Source organism: Mauremys reevesii, linkage group 5 (assembly GCF_016161935.1).
Source record: "Mauremys reevesii isolate NIE-2019 linkage group 5, ASM1616193v1, whole genome shotgun sequence".
Taxonomy (NCBI): domain Eukaryota; kingdom Metazoa; phylum Chordata; order Testudines; family Geoemydidae; genus Mauremys; species Mauremys reevesii.
This window is the reverse complement of record NC_052627.1, coordinates 55,325,143-55,341,984: the sequence shown is the minus strand read 5'-3', so window position 1 is coordinate 55,341,984 and position 16,842 is coordinate 55,325,143. Positions and strand designations below refer to the sequence as shown.

General features: G+C 38.8%; 1 protein-coding gene across 3 annotated transcripts in view; it reads left to right on the top strand.

The window, feature by feature from the left end:
* Positions 1–14,982, top strand: part of SLC10A7 (solute carrier family 10 member 7) — a 208,803-nt gene extending 193,821 nt beyond the window's left edge. Inside the window, exons 11-12 of one of the 3 annotated variants that reach the window (XM_039541298.1) lie at positions 6,841–6,986; positions 10,997–14,982. In XM_039541298.1, coding sequence (XP_039397232.1) covers positions 6,841–6,986; positions 10,997–11,041 — 191 coding nt within the window. In that variant the 3' untranslated portion in view covers positions 11,042–14,982. Of the gene's footprint in view, positions 1–6,840; positions 6,987–7,072; positions 7,263–10,996 lie in introns of those variants that run through there. The other 2 variants (XM_039541297.1, XM_039541299.1) reach the window with 2 other exon arrangements.
* Positions 14,983–16,842: the final 1,860 nt, after the last annotated feature.

Sequence of the window (16,842 nt, the reverse complement as noted above, 5' to 3'; positions counted from 1 at the left end):
CCAAGTGTTTGGATCAGGTAGTAATGTGCTGAGAAAGTGCTCTTTATCTATCCACACTGTGTACTTGTATAGCAGTGGGGAAATGTTTTTGGTAGAAATTACTTTAGTCAGAAAAAGAATCCATTTACAATATGTGCCTTCTAACATCTTTCAGACAATGCATTGTATTAAAGAGGCACTTTTTGATTAATGTTTTATAAACATTTTTCAGCATGACAGCTTAAAGTCCCTGTAAAATTGTAAATGCGTGCATAGTGCTCACTTCCATAAAGTCAAATGCCATCTCATAAAGTCTGGTTGGATCCTGTCAGCCATGGTGACACAGAATCAGTACCTTGGAGCATTAAAATTAATTTGCTTCATTTATATGACTGCAATGATAGCTAGATGAAAAGAGCCCTATATTTAAATGTGCTTAAAAATACCTTCAAATCTTGTAGGACTTTTTTATTATTTTACAGTTAACTAAATGTAATGAAGTGCAGCATGGTATTTTCATAGGGCCTTGTATAAAAGAGACTAGAAAATGTGAATGTAACAACGGAGGGAGAGAGAAAGGAAGTGAAAAATGTGTGAGATTACACTGGGTGCAAGGCTGGGGGAGGGGAAAATGGATTCCAGTTAGTTATTTGGGAACCAGTAGCCTTAGATCAGGGATGTCCAAACTACTATCTTGGGGCCAAATCAGCATAGGTGAGGGGAGTAAAAGAGCTTTTCTGGCACACCCACTCAGTCAGTCCCTTTGTGTTGTAGCTACCCCACCGTTATTGCTGGCCATGTTAATCGTCATGGAGGTTGGGCAAACAGATTTTCTCCTACTCACATATCTACTCCACACGTACGTAACAAGCTACCTTCTCCACTCTTTGAATCACCACAAAGCAGGGTGGACACAAGCCCCACCATATTATTTATTAGATCTCTTCCACCAATTCACCAGTACAGCCTTGTGTAACCACATACAACTGAAAGTAAACTTCCCCCCCCTTCACCCACTCTCTGGAGAGTGAGAAGGGAAGATCACCCCATCCTGAAATCCTGTATCCCCTGGTCTCTGCCTGCCACTTTCTTGTGCTTCTTTCTTGTCCTTTTAACTGTTCCTAGCTGATTGGTTGATTGCTTTCATTAGCTGGTCAGCCTCCTGTCTAATTAAGCCATTGAGCACCCATCCCCCCTATTTAATTCCACTCCAGGAGGGAAATAGCTAATACCTTTAGTGACCGGAGCACTGGGTCAACTCTAGGCCCCTAGCACTGTATCACAACATGCTTTAATGTTAGTGGTAAAAGAGCAGTGAAAAACATGGGAAAAGAGCAGAAACATCAGGAAAAAATGGGAATCCAGCGCCACAAGCCTGGCCCTCCTCTCATAACACCCGTTTACATGGGTGTTACACCATTGCCTTCAACGGAATTACACCTGATTCTCACTGCTGTAAGTGAGAGGAGAATTGGGACCCTCATGCAGCAGAAGAACACAGGTTAAAAGGGCAAGAGCCGAGAAAATGAAGAAAAGAGAGTATGCAGAAACAGAAAGGTTAGGTGAGGGAGAACATCAAGGGCCAGAAGAAGAAGAAAAGAGAGCCCATGGGAATACAGGAACCAAAGACTGAGACGGAACACAGGAACAATGAGAGCAGACAGGAGCGGGAAAACAAAGGAATAAGCCCAGTGGAGCAAGAAACAGAGAAAATCTGGCTGGAAAGATGGCTGAGTGTCTAGATAATTATTTTTTCCCCAGAGGTGATGACATTTTTTGGAGAATCCTTGGTGTTCCTCCTCTCTGCTTTTCATCTCCTGATCCTGTGAGGTGCTGTCTTCTCACCTAACTAGGCTCCATGGCTCCCTCTTTTCTTGGAGGTGAATGTGTTTGTCTCTGACCACGTGTCTGTCAGAATATTTGGCCACCTCTGCTTTACATCAAGGAGATCATACAGTGAAGCCATAGCAGAGTCTAAAATCCCAGCAAAAAATAAAGGACAGGCCTGATTTCCTACCCTCTGATAGCAGTGTAAATCAGATTACACAAGTGTGAGGAAAAATCTGGTCCAATGACTCTTAAGAAAAAACAAAACAACAAAACCCACCACCCAGAGCATACAGCAATATATGTCTGGGTACATATAACCACTTTTAAACCATCCGTAGAACTGCACATATGCTAACAAGATCCAAGAAAAATGAGGTGAGAAACTCTTAAAGTATTTTGAGAAAACCTGAGAGGTGACTAACTGACCTTATTTTATTTTAATGTGTGTGCTCTGATGCTGTGCAAATTTATACTGAACTACTTTAGTCTTGCTGTAGCTATCTTATTACATTAGAGTCAGTAGTAGCATGCTATAAGTGATGAGCAAAACAGGAGCGGACAGACCAAAATAAAGATAACCAGATCCTTTTTGCTTAGCACCTTCGTTCCTTGCTATCCATCTGAAAGATTTAAATTCATCCCCTTCACTTTACTAATTTTGTTATGGCAGCACCTGCTCATGTCACTACTGTTTCAGTCAGTGTTTCTGTTATAACTTCAGTTAACAGTAGTTCACAACCTCAGCATAAAAATATGTTGCAGGCTGGGACTTCGCATACATCCTCAGCCCAGGAATCGAGATGAGGGCTCTTTGTTTGCTTGTTTGTTTTACAACATTTTTAAAAGAAACCAGTTTGGCTCTTCATTACAGAAGAGCAAAATAATATAACAGGTTTCCAATTTGAGTCTTTCTTCTCTTGTACCTTAAAAATTATGTATTTTTTTCCTAATTAGGAGTTTGCAAGATTTTCTTACCTGGTATATGGTAACATCTTTGGATACTTCTATTTTATAAATGGCTAAGTTTTACATAGAACTACAGCTACAGTCCTATGGACTCTTACTGGCATTGAAGGCATTTTAAGTATTGTTTGGAACATTACACACAAACATTTGTGTTTATCATTTTTTAAAAAATGTAGGGAGTAATTTTTAGCCAATGAAAAGCCAGACTTCCAACACTTTGTTTTCACCATTACTGACATGAGTTCTGAGCATCCAATCTATGTTACTCCCTGATTCCATATTTAGTACAAACACTTAAAAGCTGGGTTTGCAGTAAGCGGGAGCTGCCTAAAAAATTAACAGGATTTTTTCTTAATTAATACACACCTGAAAATTTACTCCACCCCCAGTCAGCTTGTCCTGGTAAATTGTGGAACTTTACTCTAATTGCACATTAATGGCTCACAAAGAGCTACTGTTGTGACATGTATCTAAACAATCCGTGAATTAAGGCTCACTTAGTACCCAACAATCTAATTATATTGTCACACTAGTTATAATATTTTGTAGTTATGCATGGCAGCCTTCATTTTACATCCCAGTTTTTACTGACTCATAACTTTCCCCCAAAAAATCAACTTTTAGGCTAACATTTCTTATGTTTGTTCTGACCCCAGGACTTTGAAGAACATGTCCGTCACTTTGGTTCTGGGACAGAATTGAGAGTCAGGGTTCTAGTTCTGCTTCTGCTGTTAGTTTCCTGTGCGACCATAGGCTAGCCATTAAAGCTCTCCGTCTTAATTTCTCCATATGTAACTATGAAATAATGGGGCTTATTCACCTTTGTAAAGTATATTCAGATCTCTGGATAAATCTGGGCTACGTAAATGCTAAGTACAGTATTATCATCATCATCATCAAGTTGAATGTAGTATGCTCAGCAATTAAGACATTTTTCAGATTGCTTTCTTGTATTTAGAGGACCATACTTTTTTTTATGCTTCAAGTTCTAAAGTTTGGGATGGCAAATTGTTATGCAATAAAACTGTTTTCAGTGTGCAAAAACAGCATGGTGGCATGTGTAGCAAATGATACTTCTTTGCAATGCAAGTATCCAACATAGGAGTCTATCCAAATATAGTGTATTCACTAGCCCCAGAAACCCTTTGAAAGATCTTTCGTCCCTGCACCTTGGCAAGCTCTCATTCTGCTGCAGGTTACAATGAATCCTCCAGGCCTTTCAGAAGTCCAGCAGAACTCGCATCCTTTTGATTGAGATATGGCACAACAAAACCAACTTTAAATGCCTCCCCTTTTTGGGTTGATGACAAACCCATAATGTTGTTTGAAGGTGTTTGTTTAATAATATTGGACCCAGTCCTGCAGACCCTTATTCACTGGGAATACTCATATGAATAAAGACGGCTAGTTATGAGTATGGGCTTGAAGAACCAGAACATTAGTAGTTTTATGTAAAGAAACTGATCATCTGGATTAAAAGGAGCTCCTGAGCCGAGGCACCATAAATAAGGATGAGTTCAGGCAGCATCTTTGAATCTGAGCATCATGCATGGAGCAGGATTAGCTGGAGCTGTGAACATGGGACAAGTGGGTTTTATGCAGCCTAACTAGGGAGGGAGACAGCACTTGGTCTGGAAGGACAGTAAGAGGAAGAATTTGCAAATGAAGGGGGAAGTTAGCGTTTTTTAGAAATAGTAATTTTGGTGGAACCAAGCCCTCAGCTGGTGGGAGTGCAGAAGTGTCTCACCAGCTCAGTAGTTACTCTCTGGCCAATTAAGGATCCACATAGATGGATTTAAAAAGAAGACCTGTTCAGCCCACCTTGTCTGGAAGGATGAGGGCCAAAGTGTGAGTCCCCTGGACACTGAAATCAGGGATAAAATGGGATGAATTCTCAAGGCTCTCCTAAGGAATAGCTGGTACTTTCATGTGTGATCCTCTCTATGGTCCAAACAAGGCACTGATAGGTTACGTGTTCTGTCTGTATCCCTGTTTGGTGGAGTGTAGTAATAATTTTCTATGTCTTAAAAGCATCATTTTAAACAATGATGTGTTTGAAGTAAACACCTGGATAACATTCTATTTCATCTTTACACAAAATAATGTATTCTTTTAAATGTTAAGTAACCACAAAGTGCTTCTGAAAGGTAGTAGGCTGAGGTCTCAAAGATATCCTGTATCTTTCTGTATCCGCGTGGCAGAGCACAGATAGCATCAGCCCAAGTTTCCCCACACTGCCCTGTCAATGAACTGCAACCATGGCCAGACCCACTAAAGGGGGAGCATGTGGTTGATCCTTCAGTGATGTGTTCATGCCTTCATCTCTCTTTTTAGGCTACCATCAGTAGTGTTAATTCTGCAGATGATTTGTGTGATGTTGCCACCTGTCCACTGGGGACAGAACTCATATCAGCAGCACATTACATATAAGTCACTGAATAGCCATCAGATGTTGTGATCTCTTGCATTCTCTGCTAGACCTCTGTGGAGCTTTGCAGGTTTGGCTCATGGCAATTTGTCCAAACTTCTTGGGTTTGGTTCATTTAGACTCCCACCATCCAGATGGTTCATGTTTCCTCCAAACTCAGCTGAGGTTTGCCAGCCTCTATAAACCCAAGTTTGGGTTTGTGATAAAAATTTCACCTATTCAGGTTTTGTAATGAAAGTTTCCCAGATCTCATCCCTCCCATCCTTTCCCTAGAGTTGAATCAATGACCTAGAGGTGAAGAGTTTTGTGTTTTATTTCCAGCCCTATATGGAAAAACATTCCATAAAAAGAGATCCTCTCAGATTATATATATTTCAAAACTTATTTTACAGAACAAGTATTTCAAAAGATACCTTGTTTTAGTACAGGGGTAGGCAACCTATGGCACGCATGCCGAAGGCGGCACACAAGCTGATTTTCAGTGGCACTCACACTGCCTGGGTCCTGGCCATTGGGCCAGGGGGCTCTGCATTTTAATTTAATTTTAATTGAAGCTTCTTAAACATTTAAAAATCTTATTTGATTTACATACAACAATAGTTTAGTTTTATATTATAGACTTATAGAAAGAGACCTTCTAAAAACATTAAAATGTATTACTGGCACGCAAAACCTTAAATTAGAGTGAATAAATGAAGACTTGGCACACCACTTCTGAAAGGTTGCCCACCCCTGTTTTAGTATATAATGGCTAAGTCAGACAGAGACATACAAATTCATTATCTGTCAAGATTCTCCTTGGAAAAGTGTAATAGAAATAGCACTGTTGATCTCAAACTAAGACTCCTATGAAAAAATGTCCTACATTCGGGACCTTACTTCCACTCCTCCCAACCCCCAGCATCCTCTGTACTCTAACCATTTCTTAGTTCCCTGCTAACTACTTCAGCTGATTTGTTCTGCCCCATTAGATCATTAGGACTTTTTTCTTCCTCCCTTTCTTCGAAAACTCATGGCCAGAGGGAGAAGTGATATTATCTCGCTAACAAATGACTGTTCACTTTGACTGGCACTTGGCTCCACCTGAGCCATAAGCATCAACCAGAGCAGGGAAGGCTGATGGTTGAACACATATCTATGGAAAGGGAGTGGGGCAGGAGTTTGTAGGTGCACAGTGCTCCCACACAGCTGGCAGGACTGGAGGAAGATTATGAATGGGAGCAAATGGGCAGGTTCATAGAGAACAAGTGAGAAAAATGGGGCTAGAGTAAAGGATAGAAAAAAATAAAAGAATCCAAGACTCCCTCCAGCACCTGCACAATCACTCTCCATCAAGGTGCAAATCTGCATCAAGCCTCTGGCTGGAGCTTGGCATTACTCCACTTAATTAGGGAACGTCTGTTTGAAGCCTTTCTGGTGTTCTAAGGCTTTGCCAGAGGAGGACGGGGTCCTCTTCAGTGGAGTTGTTGTGAATCACCTGGTTTTTTGCCTTTCACAATATTCTTCTGTGTCTTCATTCTTGCAGAAATGTTCTTTTTGTCTGCTTGAAATCTTAGTAAAATGTAAAATGCTTTGCTGTGATCCTTGAAGTGAAAAGCAAAGTCGGAGTCTTAAGTCTGCTGTCTTTGTGCCCACAGGGATTCCAATGCTGAAGATAGTATTTGCCGGCTATGAGCACCTATCTTTAATTTCCGTCCCCTTACTTATCTATCACCCAGCTCAGATTCTTCTTGGCAGTGTGTTGGTACCAACAATAAAATCTTGGATGGTTTCTAGACAGAAGGTAAGAAATGCTCCCACATAATAATATTTATAATGCAGAATACTATTTTTTTAATGTAACTCTGAAACCCTTCAATGTTTTTGTAGATCCTGGGCTTGGGTTCCTTTGTTCCTTTCTTGTTTTATGGTGTTGATATTCACGATAAGACTGAATGAAAACCCAGGATTCAAACATCCCAGATTTTTGAGAAGTTCAGATCCAGATCAGACCTCTTGCTCATTAGGCACCTGCCTCAGAAAACCCCCATTAAGAAGGCCCTTGATAGATCTGAACTTTGCAGCATGAGCCAATCTCTATCAAATAAAGCTAGCTTTGGAATTTCTCTTCTGGTGAGATTTCATATATCTATCATTCTGAGGTCCTGTGTATCTGTTGGGTTTTGTTGTTTGTTTTTAAATGAGAGCTCTGTATGCAATGAATTAAATCATTCAGGACTAAAGCTTTCATTGTTTTCTAATATTATGTTGTCCTTTATTCTTATGAAAGATATACAGATTACTCCGTGGATGAATGGTATTTCATGTCAAGTTTTAAAAACAAAAATATAGCACTGGCTGGTTCATAGGGCTGTAACATGATACAGAGATGTTTTTCATCTCTAAGCCACTGGGTCAAATTCAGTTTATTACAACAGTGATCGGTGCTATTACTATTTGACAGCTGTTCAGTGGTCCATGTGAAATAAGTTTAATGGTGTCTGTCCAGTTCCTAACATAGAAACACCAAAACCAGGAAACAAATCCTCATGATGGACACTAATTGGCACCTCTGGTTAGCAGAGATGACAAGGATTGAATGGGAGTGGAGACTGGGAAACTCTCACCCATGCAGGGAGTCCTTGTAAGTGAAAGTTGAGGTATGTTTCAGCACAGTGTGGGAAAGTTTACGCTGCCACTGCCTAAGTTTCCTCCGTAGGCAGAGAAGAAAGCTGACTGAAATTTTCAGAATTTTGAATTTTCAACAAAAATGTTGGGGTTGTTGAGTCAGCAGCCAGAGAGGACATCAGCTTCCAGTGCTGTCAGTCCAATGCGTGCATCAAACTTGGAGGCTAAGATTTTCAAACTAGTGATTTGGGGGGCCTCCGGTTTTGGTTCCTAATTTGAGACACCTCAAACGGTACCAATTTCCAGAGAGTGGATCCTCAACATGGTCTAAAAGTCGGGCCACTTTAATGGGCACCCAAAATCACTAGTCACTTTTAGAAATCATGGCCTAAAACTCAGATTAAAAATTTCATCCCCTAAAAATGCCCTTTCAGGCAGACTTTATCAATAAAAGTACAGTAGTCCTGATCTTCAGCTGAGCTTGGGTCTAACTTTGTGCTATTCCTGCAAAAAAGCCCAGTTAAACTGGCATAGCTGAGGATGATCACCACACTGCTCGTGTATCACCTCACTCCTCCCTGTGGCCAGGATAGGGAGTATGGCTGGAGCTAATCTGCACATCTGTGATCCCCACTTGTAGTGTAAAGGCCCCTTGAGGCTGTTGGCAGTAGTTGCAAGTTACAGTAGCCATCAGGGAGGGTACAAGATTGGGGGAGAGCAAAAGTGATTTAGAATCACCATTGCACCCTCCTTCGGAGCTGCACCAAGCACTAGTTTCTTATTCATTAAGCACCAAACAAGTCGTCTACTCAGACTATAATACTGCAATAAAGATATTTTGAGAAACTGTCATTCTGCTGCACCAATATATTTCACTTGGTCTCCTAGGTTATTCACATGAATATTATTTTAATTACTCTATTTTTTTTAAATCAATGAAGTTTTTGGTACAGATGCAATAATTACAATAGAACTGAATGTTGTGACTGGATAATGGTCTCCCGCTTTGAAAATAAACATGTCATCATCACCTTGATGTTTATTTTCTATAAACACCTTGGCTTCACTTTGGCATTTCTCTTGCAGTGGGAGACGGTTATCCAGTCACAGTTCTCAGTTCCCCTGACATTCTTGCTTAATTATGATAGTACATGTGATCTGCTTGTATGAAATTGAATTTAAATATTTAGAGGTTCATCTGCAGTAGGATATTTCTAGCTTGTAAATATGGCAGCAAAATCTGCCAAACTACAAAGTAAAAGAAATTGTTACCTAAACAAAATGTGAAATTGTCTCTCTCCCCTGAACTCCTTGGTATATAATATCCAAGAGTACAGTTTCTAATGGCTACATTTTGGCAATCTTTAAATGCTGGTGGTTGTTGGGAGACATTACATATGCCCAGTTTATTTTTAAGGATTTTTTTTACATTGGTTTTAAATAGCATCTGCCAAGGAGCTTTTGCAGGCTTGAAAATATATAAAACTAAAGGACAAATATTTGCAATACAAAGACTCACCAAATTACATCTCTCAAAATATAATTCAATTATTTAATCAACCCACCTCAAATAACAGTCTCCATCCTCATACCAACTTAATCTGTTAAAGTACCCCTTCAGGATAAGCCCAGGAAAAAGCATGACTATTCCCTGATGAGGGTCAGCAAATCCAGTCTCTCTAAGACCTATAGGAGTTGTGAGTTAACTTCCAGAGTTCAGAACTTCTCTTACAAAATGTCCTGTCCTTCCTCCCCCGCCCCCCCTTTTATAAAACAATGGGCTATTAGGACTAGCACCATCCCGGATAGAAGTTGCAGATTTATACCACAGGAAAGAGCTGGCCTCTCAAGTAATCAGGTCATTTAAAGCTTTTTTTGAACACTTTATATTTCACCTAGAAGCTAATTGGAAGCTTGTATAGATCACAGAGCACTGATGTAATGTGCCATAGGACGCACTACTTAATAAATAGAGATCCACATTAAGTGCCACGTAGGGTGGTACATTGCAGCAATTTTATCTCCACAGGACAGAGGCATGGATAAATAAAATAGGGTCTACACTCAAAAAAGAAGCCATGTTTCTCTGTCCAAATGCTACTACCTGAGCATCCAGGAACAGCTACGGTCTAACACTGCAAGTCGGAGGACAAACCTCTACGTGTACTCCCTAAATCAAGAGGCCTCTCCCCGCCAACCTACAGGCACTGTCTCCCCTTTGTATGAGTTGAGCCTCAGCTAGACATGGAGTAATTTGCTCAACTTGGGTCATGCATCATGGCAATGTAGAGTTGGTGATGTCAGCATATTGGCAGCAACCAGTCTTGTATAAGTACTTAATGGGATGGTTGACAAGCTGTAGGAACTGATAAATACATTTAATGTCTGTAAAACTACTGTGTGAGAGGCCTCAGGACGGATAACCTATTTGCTTATTGTTACCATCTGGGACTTCTTGGAAAGGAAGCAATGATATTCGATCACCCATCAATGCAACTGGTACAATTTCTGTACTATAATCAGGCCTGAAACCAGATGATCAGAAGTCAAGGGAATACGAGGACTCCAGATATTGTCTGAATAACCTCTCCTTAAGCTTCTCAACAACCTGTCCCAAAAGGAATTTAAAACAGGTCAATAATTGGATTATCTGCCTCACAAGATGGTTTCTTGAGCAGAGCCTACCAGTTGCTCTCTTAAGGATAGCTGAGACTCAGCCCACCAGCAGAAATGCTTTGACATTCTCCTCCAACAGCTCCAGTGCTCTCCTGCTGGGCTTTGCCACTCATGAAGGAGACAGGTACTAGTCAAAAGTTGTAACACTAAACTCCCCAGCACCTCAGTGAATGACAGTGACTGAAATGCAAGTAGAGGGGAGTTTGCATTTGCCCCCTCCAGGTGCTGCTCTGCCTCCACAGAGGCACACAGCTCAGTTTGGAGCCAAGTGATTTTATCATCCAGGTAAGATGAAAATCCTTCACAGCAAGAAAAACTTGACTCTGCAACTGAGTGGAAACGACTTAGAACCTTTCAGTTATAAACTGTAATAAAGCTGGATAATATGGCTTCTCAGAGGCACCTGGAAATACACTGAACCCTTTGCACCCACTAAAATAAAAGCTTGCCTTGTATTTGGTTATATTCTTTAGCAACGCAATAAATGACTGTTTTGTTTCATGTTTGCAGGCACTGAAGTTAACAAGACAGCCCAAAGCACCGGTGAAGGTATAACAATGGAAGGAGTCCGTGTTTCAGTGAATGTATATATGTACTATACTGTACACACACAGACAATTGAGAAGACTGGTATTTGTGAATGTTGCTTTAGCGCATATTTTATTTTTATATCTATATTAAAAAAGATATATCTGTTTAAGTGCCTTAAAAATGCATTTTTGGCAAAAGCATTGTTTCCAGAAGCCACTTTGTTAGTAACTGCAAGAGATTGTACAGTATTTTGTAGTCATTTAGTTTTTATTTTTCTAACAGAACAAATTATCATAATTAAAAGCTGTGTTCCCTTCATCACCTCTCATTTGAAGCTAGGATGCACCACCTGTAAGTTAGTGTTTTAAACTAGCTAAAATGACCCAGGGCACATCCCTCTGCTGGCTAACTTTACAGCAGTGCTTTCTGAAGTTCTATTCAAGATTAACTTGAATTTCTATGTGATTCTCTTATCCTCCCTAGTCATATGACTGTGACATGCCTTTTTCTTCTGAGTTTGTGTACACTCAGCATGGGGCCATCCATTGGGTAGGAGCTGAGAAGCATAAATTATTTGCATTTGTTGACATAGTTGTCTAGACATTCCTTCAAAGTTAATGGTTTCTCAAGAAATTTCTTTCAATTCCGTATTATGATATCGTGGCATTGTAGATCTTAAGTGCATCATAAGCTTCTTCAAAGAAATGGTCTGGTGCTTGGGTTATGAGTGAAATATTTGCGTTTTGCAGCTAAGAGAGTTTTTTATTATTTATCCAAGGTGAACAAAAAATTTCTTTCTTTTTTCTATTCTTTCTCCCAAATGCAACACAGAGATTTGCAGTGACAGAATTTAGTTGCTATTTTTTAAATAGAATCTTTACCATAGTAAAAGCAAAACTAAGTTATATATTGCCATGTTAATAAACCTCATGAGAACAAGGAAGTTGACAGTTTTTTTCTCTAATTGAGAAGGTTGTAAGGCAAATTAAGAAAGATGCTTCTAACAACAAGAACATTATCATGGTTAATTTGACAATCAAATGCAAATATTTTCTTTAAAAATATAGATTTTTTTTTAATAAACAGAGAAAAGGGACCAAGGATACATGGATGCCCAGAAAGAAAGGAGTACAGGTATATAGTTGAACACACAACAAGAAGCACCTTATTCAAAACGTCAGGCAATTAGAATGGGTGCATTAACATGGACTCTAAGATGTACCTATCTGCTAGAATTGTGGTGGTGACTGTCCATTAAAAAATAAAAGGAAAAAAAGTAAACTTCAAACAGTAAAATAGATAAAAGTACAGAGTTCAGAGGTATCCTGCATGTCACTATTCCCCTTGCACTCAATTGCATTGCACGTACTCACTGCAAACACAAAGGGGAAGATCCTCAGTTTGTTTCCGCCATAGCTCCATTGAGCTATGAACGTTTATACCAGCTGATGATCTGTCCTAAGATGCCTGGGATACATGTCCCCATGTGTTTGTCAAATTATTTTTAGCTGTACCTCTCCTGTTATTCTTGGTTTAACATAAGAGGATTCCATTCGGTGCCAAGCAGAGATGCCTCGTGTTAGCAGAGGTCTGTAGTAGGCTGCTCCATTGCCATTGAGATTAAAATATCAGACATTATTACTGGTTGTCAGTGATGTGTTTTGAAATCATCAATCCCTGATCATAAAACATGCAAGCAACAAAGATCCTGCAAGGTGTTGATGCCCTCAGTTTCCATTGATTAGAGTTGACCCAATGAAACGAAACACGAATGAGAGTTCAGGGTGCTCAGCACTTTGCAAGACTGAGCCTGTATTGTCTAAGCTTCTTTTCAGCTGCAGAGAATGCACAGAGCAGTGGCCAGTGAGCTCAAAGATGTTTTTGACAAGTGTGCCTTTAGAAGTGTGCTCAAACCCAATTACGAAAGTAGATCAAACATAAGTTTTTAGATCCAAATCATAAGCTTCACTTTATCAAACGTTTTCAGTAAAATGGCTCCATATGCATCAAAATTCCTTTACCTAATGCTTAAGAACACTGAGAGCAGCCAAGGGTTGGCTAAAGGGCATAGTTCCATTCTAGCTTTTTTGTTTTGTTTCCATGAATCTGTCTGTGAACCCTCAAAGTATAAAAAGGCCTGATCCAGCTCCAATTGAGATCAGTGAATCTTTCCATTGGCTTTAATAGACATTGAATCAGGCCCAAAGACAGCATGAGTTTGTGGTTGACTGTTATAAATTATTAAAAGAATTCTAGCACACACACTTGCTTTTTCCCCGTTCATTGGTTGTGTCTTGTCAATACACTGCTAATATTCCAACTGATCTACCTCTCTGTACTGAATCTAATGCCTTCGGTACATGCAACAACTAGTTTAGATTCCATTGAAAATGTCTGTCTTTGTTATAATTTTACTGTGTTAAAAATATTCTTAAGACTGTTTTCCAGATAATTTTGTTAGATCCTTTAGTGTAATTAGTGATGGTTTAGAGCAGCCTAAATGATATGTTTATTCCTGTTTTTACATAAATTAATGTTGGATGTATTGTTCTGAACGAGATATAAAGCAAATCTGAAATACATTTTTAAATCCATACTTAGTGGAACTTAATTATTCATATCCAAAATATTCTGTTATGTTTAAAGATGGTTAAGCTGTTCATTTTATGCCTTCAATTATGCTTACATGTCTTTATAAAAGGAACACATGGGACTTAGTTTTGTTAATGTGAAATTAGGGGAAAGACAAACTTCCTTGTCATCTGGGTCTGTGTTTTGGGGGGTGGGGTTTGTAAGTTGAAGTTTCATTCTTTTATCAGTGGATTTTCTGCATGTTCCTTTTTTTAAAAAAAAAAGTGTGAACAATTTTTAAAATATTTTACTAATTAAATTGAAAAAAGTTCTTTGTCTAAAGACAGTCTTTTTCTTGTTGATATAAATAACTTCAAAGACTTGTTTTTATGTAGCAGAAAAGGTGAGAGCCAAGCAGAGGATATGGCATGTTGTAGTCAGATTTAAAGAAATTAATTGAACATAGTACTGTTTTATAAATAGAGGATTAGAAAACTTTCTGAATGTTTCTGGCCTTGGCTTCAAATTTATTGGGAGAAATACAGCAGTCTATATTCAGACTAAAACTCCTTTTGATATAAATGATATTTTTGGACTATGTTTAGGACTTCAGGATTCTGCTCACTCATTAATGGCTTACGTTCTGCATATCTGAGGCTCCATATATTACTGTCAATGCAAAAAAAAATCACACATTGTATTGTCAGCTCTAGGTATCAAGAGTTAACAGAACAGCTAATCATCTTATGTGTTGGAATAAACAAAGCTCCAAAGCTAAAAGAGTATAATGGACTACGTAGTATGTTCAAGTCAAATAATTTTCTAATTCTTTTGAAATCCTGATCCACTACTTTTTTGGTTTTTGTACTTTGTGTCAGTTGCTTAGTTTGTGCGGCACACAGGCTAAAAGAGCAGCAGTCCCAGCAGAGACTGATGACTTGTATCCATCCACAGAGGAATTCAGCAGTTTGGTTTCACAAAAATACAGTTGTATAAATTATTCTGGTGAACAGGGAAAGAGGAAACCTTTGTAGTATGCTCCCTAATCACAGTTTTCACCTTCAGTTGTACATGTGCATGATCTTATGCAGGAATGGAATAGAAACCAGGATAAAAAATTGTGTGTATACGTACATACATACCTGTGTGTGTGTGTGTGTTTAGGCATACATCTCTGGAGAGAAACAAGTCCAAAATATGTAAATGTTTGCAAGTCATGTGTGGAAGAATTGTTTCTTTTTTTTAATGTTATTCTGGCATTAAAATATTAAATACAAAAAACACTGGATTGCATTTCGTATTGAATCATAATCTTCTACAGAATTATATCAGACTATCACAGTATCATACTTTTTTAAACTTGTGTCAGGCAAACTATTTTGCAATTAAATAGATGATGCAGCACTGGAGTGATGCATTTGGGGAATTACTACCTGGCAAGACGCTAAACTCTGCCCTTCAGTTACATTTGTGCATCTCCAATGAGCTGTCTGTTAAACTGTGAAATAATCTCACAAGGAAAGCTATTTGAGAAGCACTTCTATTGTTCTAAAACTGCTCTGTGTTATATAGCATGTAAAGAGAATAAATGAAGAGTAGCTTTATTTTAAGTGTAGTGGTTTGTCCTCTCCACCCATAACAAACCTAATCTCCACTGGCCCAGATTACAAGAGTTCTGAGGTCAGTCCAGCCTCCCATATAAACAGATTGTACCTTCTAAGGAGACCATACTTAGGTGTCTCTATACTTTCTGATCTTTGAACCACATAACAAGTATAGTTGTCAAACTGTAAATTCTTTTGGATCCTTTAGATCAAAATCTCTTTGGTTATATGTAGGCTTGGAAGGATTAGATGATTATGGGTACATGTCGGTTCCACTATGTGTACACAAACTGACGAAAAATATTTCCATTGATGATAATCAAATTATACAGATAGGCAAATTAAGAAAAAATGCTGCTTGAGAATTTATTAGAGTTTGATTTAAGGATATTTACTTTGTCTATTTTGACATGTGATGTTGACAATTTGTGTTTTAGCTGTTATAAAACGTTAACTTTTTGAGTCTGTGTCTACTGTCGTTAAATAATTGTCTGACCTGCCCTTAATTTCCCACAAGTGTGAAGACTTAAATTGATAAAAAAAAAAAGCTTAGAACCCATAATTTGTACAACTACAGAAATTTAAATGGATGAAAAATAAAAAATGCTTTTACATAAACATTAATATTAGACGTCGAAACTATGAAAAAACAATTTCTACAAAGCTCTATGTGTACAACTCCTTGAAGCTACCACTTAACAGAGTAATCTACAGAACAATACAATTTGCTTCTCAAATAATTATAAATATGTGCTGTCAAACATTTTTAGCCTTGGTTTTAAATATTGAAAATTAATCAGTGGTGCCATGATTTACCACAAAAAGTAGTCATCTACAAAACTTATGTGCATTGCGTCCTCTAACTCACTCCCTCTAGAGCTAGTGGTAGGCGGCATCACTACATGCAAGCCTACTTCGTGCTAAAAGCTGGAGAACAAGCAGTGGTAATAAAACAAGCTTGTTAAATGTTTTCTTTGCCTTAGTGGTTGAGAGTGAGCTCTTCAGTAGGAAGTGGAATTTAATTTCTGGCCAATGCAATGATCAAAGAAATGGGGGAAATGTGTTGGAAACACTTGGTGTTGATGTGCTCTCTTGGCTGCTACCCTGCCCAAATTGCAGTCTCTGTGGAATATCTGTTTCAGAATCTATTAAATTGCAATATTCGAGTCCGGAAATGACCAGGGCATGAGTCACCACGTAGTTTTCTCAGCAGTGGAGACAAAGTTTTCAAAATATTTTGAGTTGGATTTCTATAGCAGTCTCTGTCAGCCATCCGACCTATAGAGTGACAATGAAATGAGCAAGAGAGCCACTAGATGAGCAGAATCTTTTCTACTACAGATTTGGGCAGAAATGAACCTGGTTGTTTCAGATTTCCATTGTACTGATTCTGACACCCACCTTGCTAAAATCTAAGAGCTGTATTTCACTTATCGCTTATTTAATATGCTGAAACAAGGGACCCAGCTCACTTAAGGAAGTAAATGCACATGAGCTGTTAACAGCAGTGAGTGAAACATAATCTAATTACACTGGAGCTATATGGCTACTAAAATAGCCATAGTCTAAATTCTTTTAGCTCTTAATGCATGGGGTAAGCGTGCCTTGGCCAGATTTCACTGCCTGGTTTCTGTTGGCCAACTCAGGTTA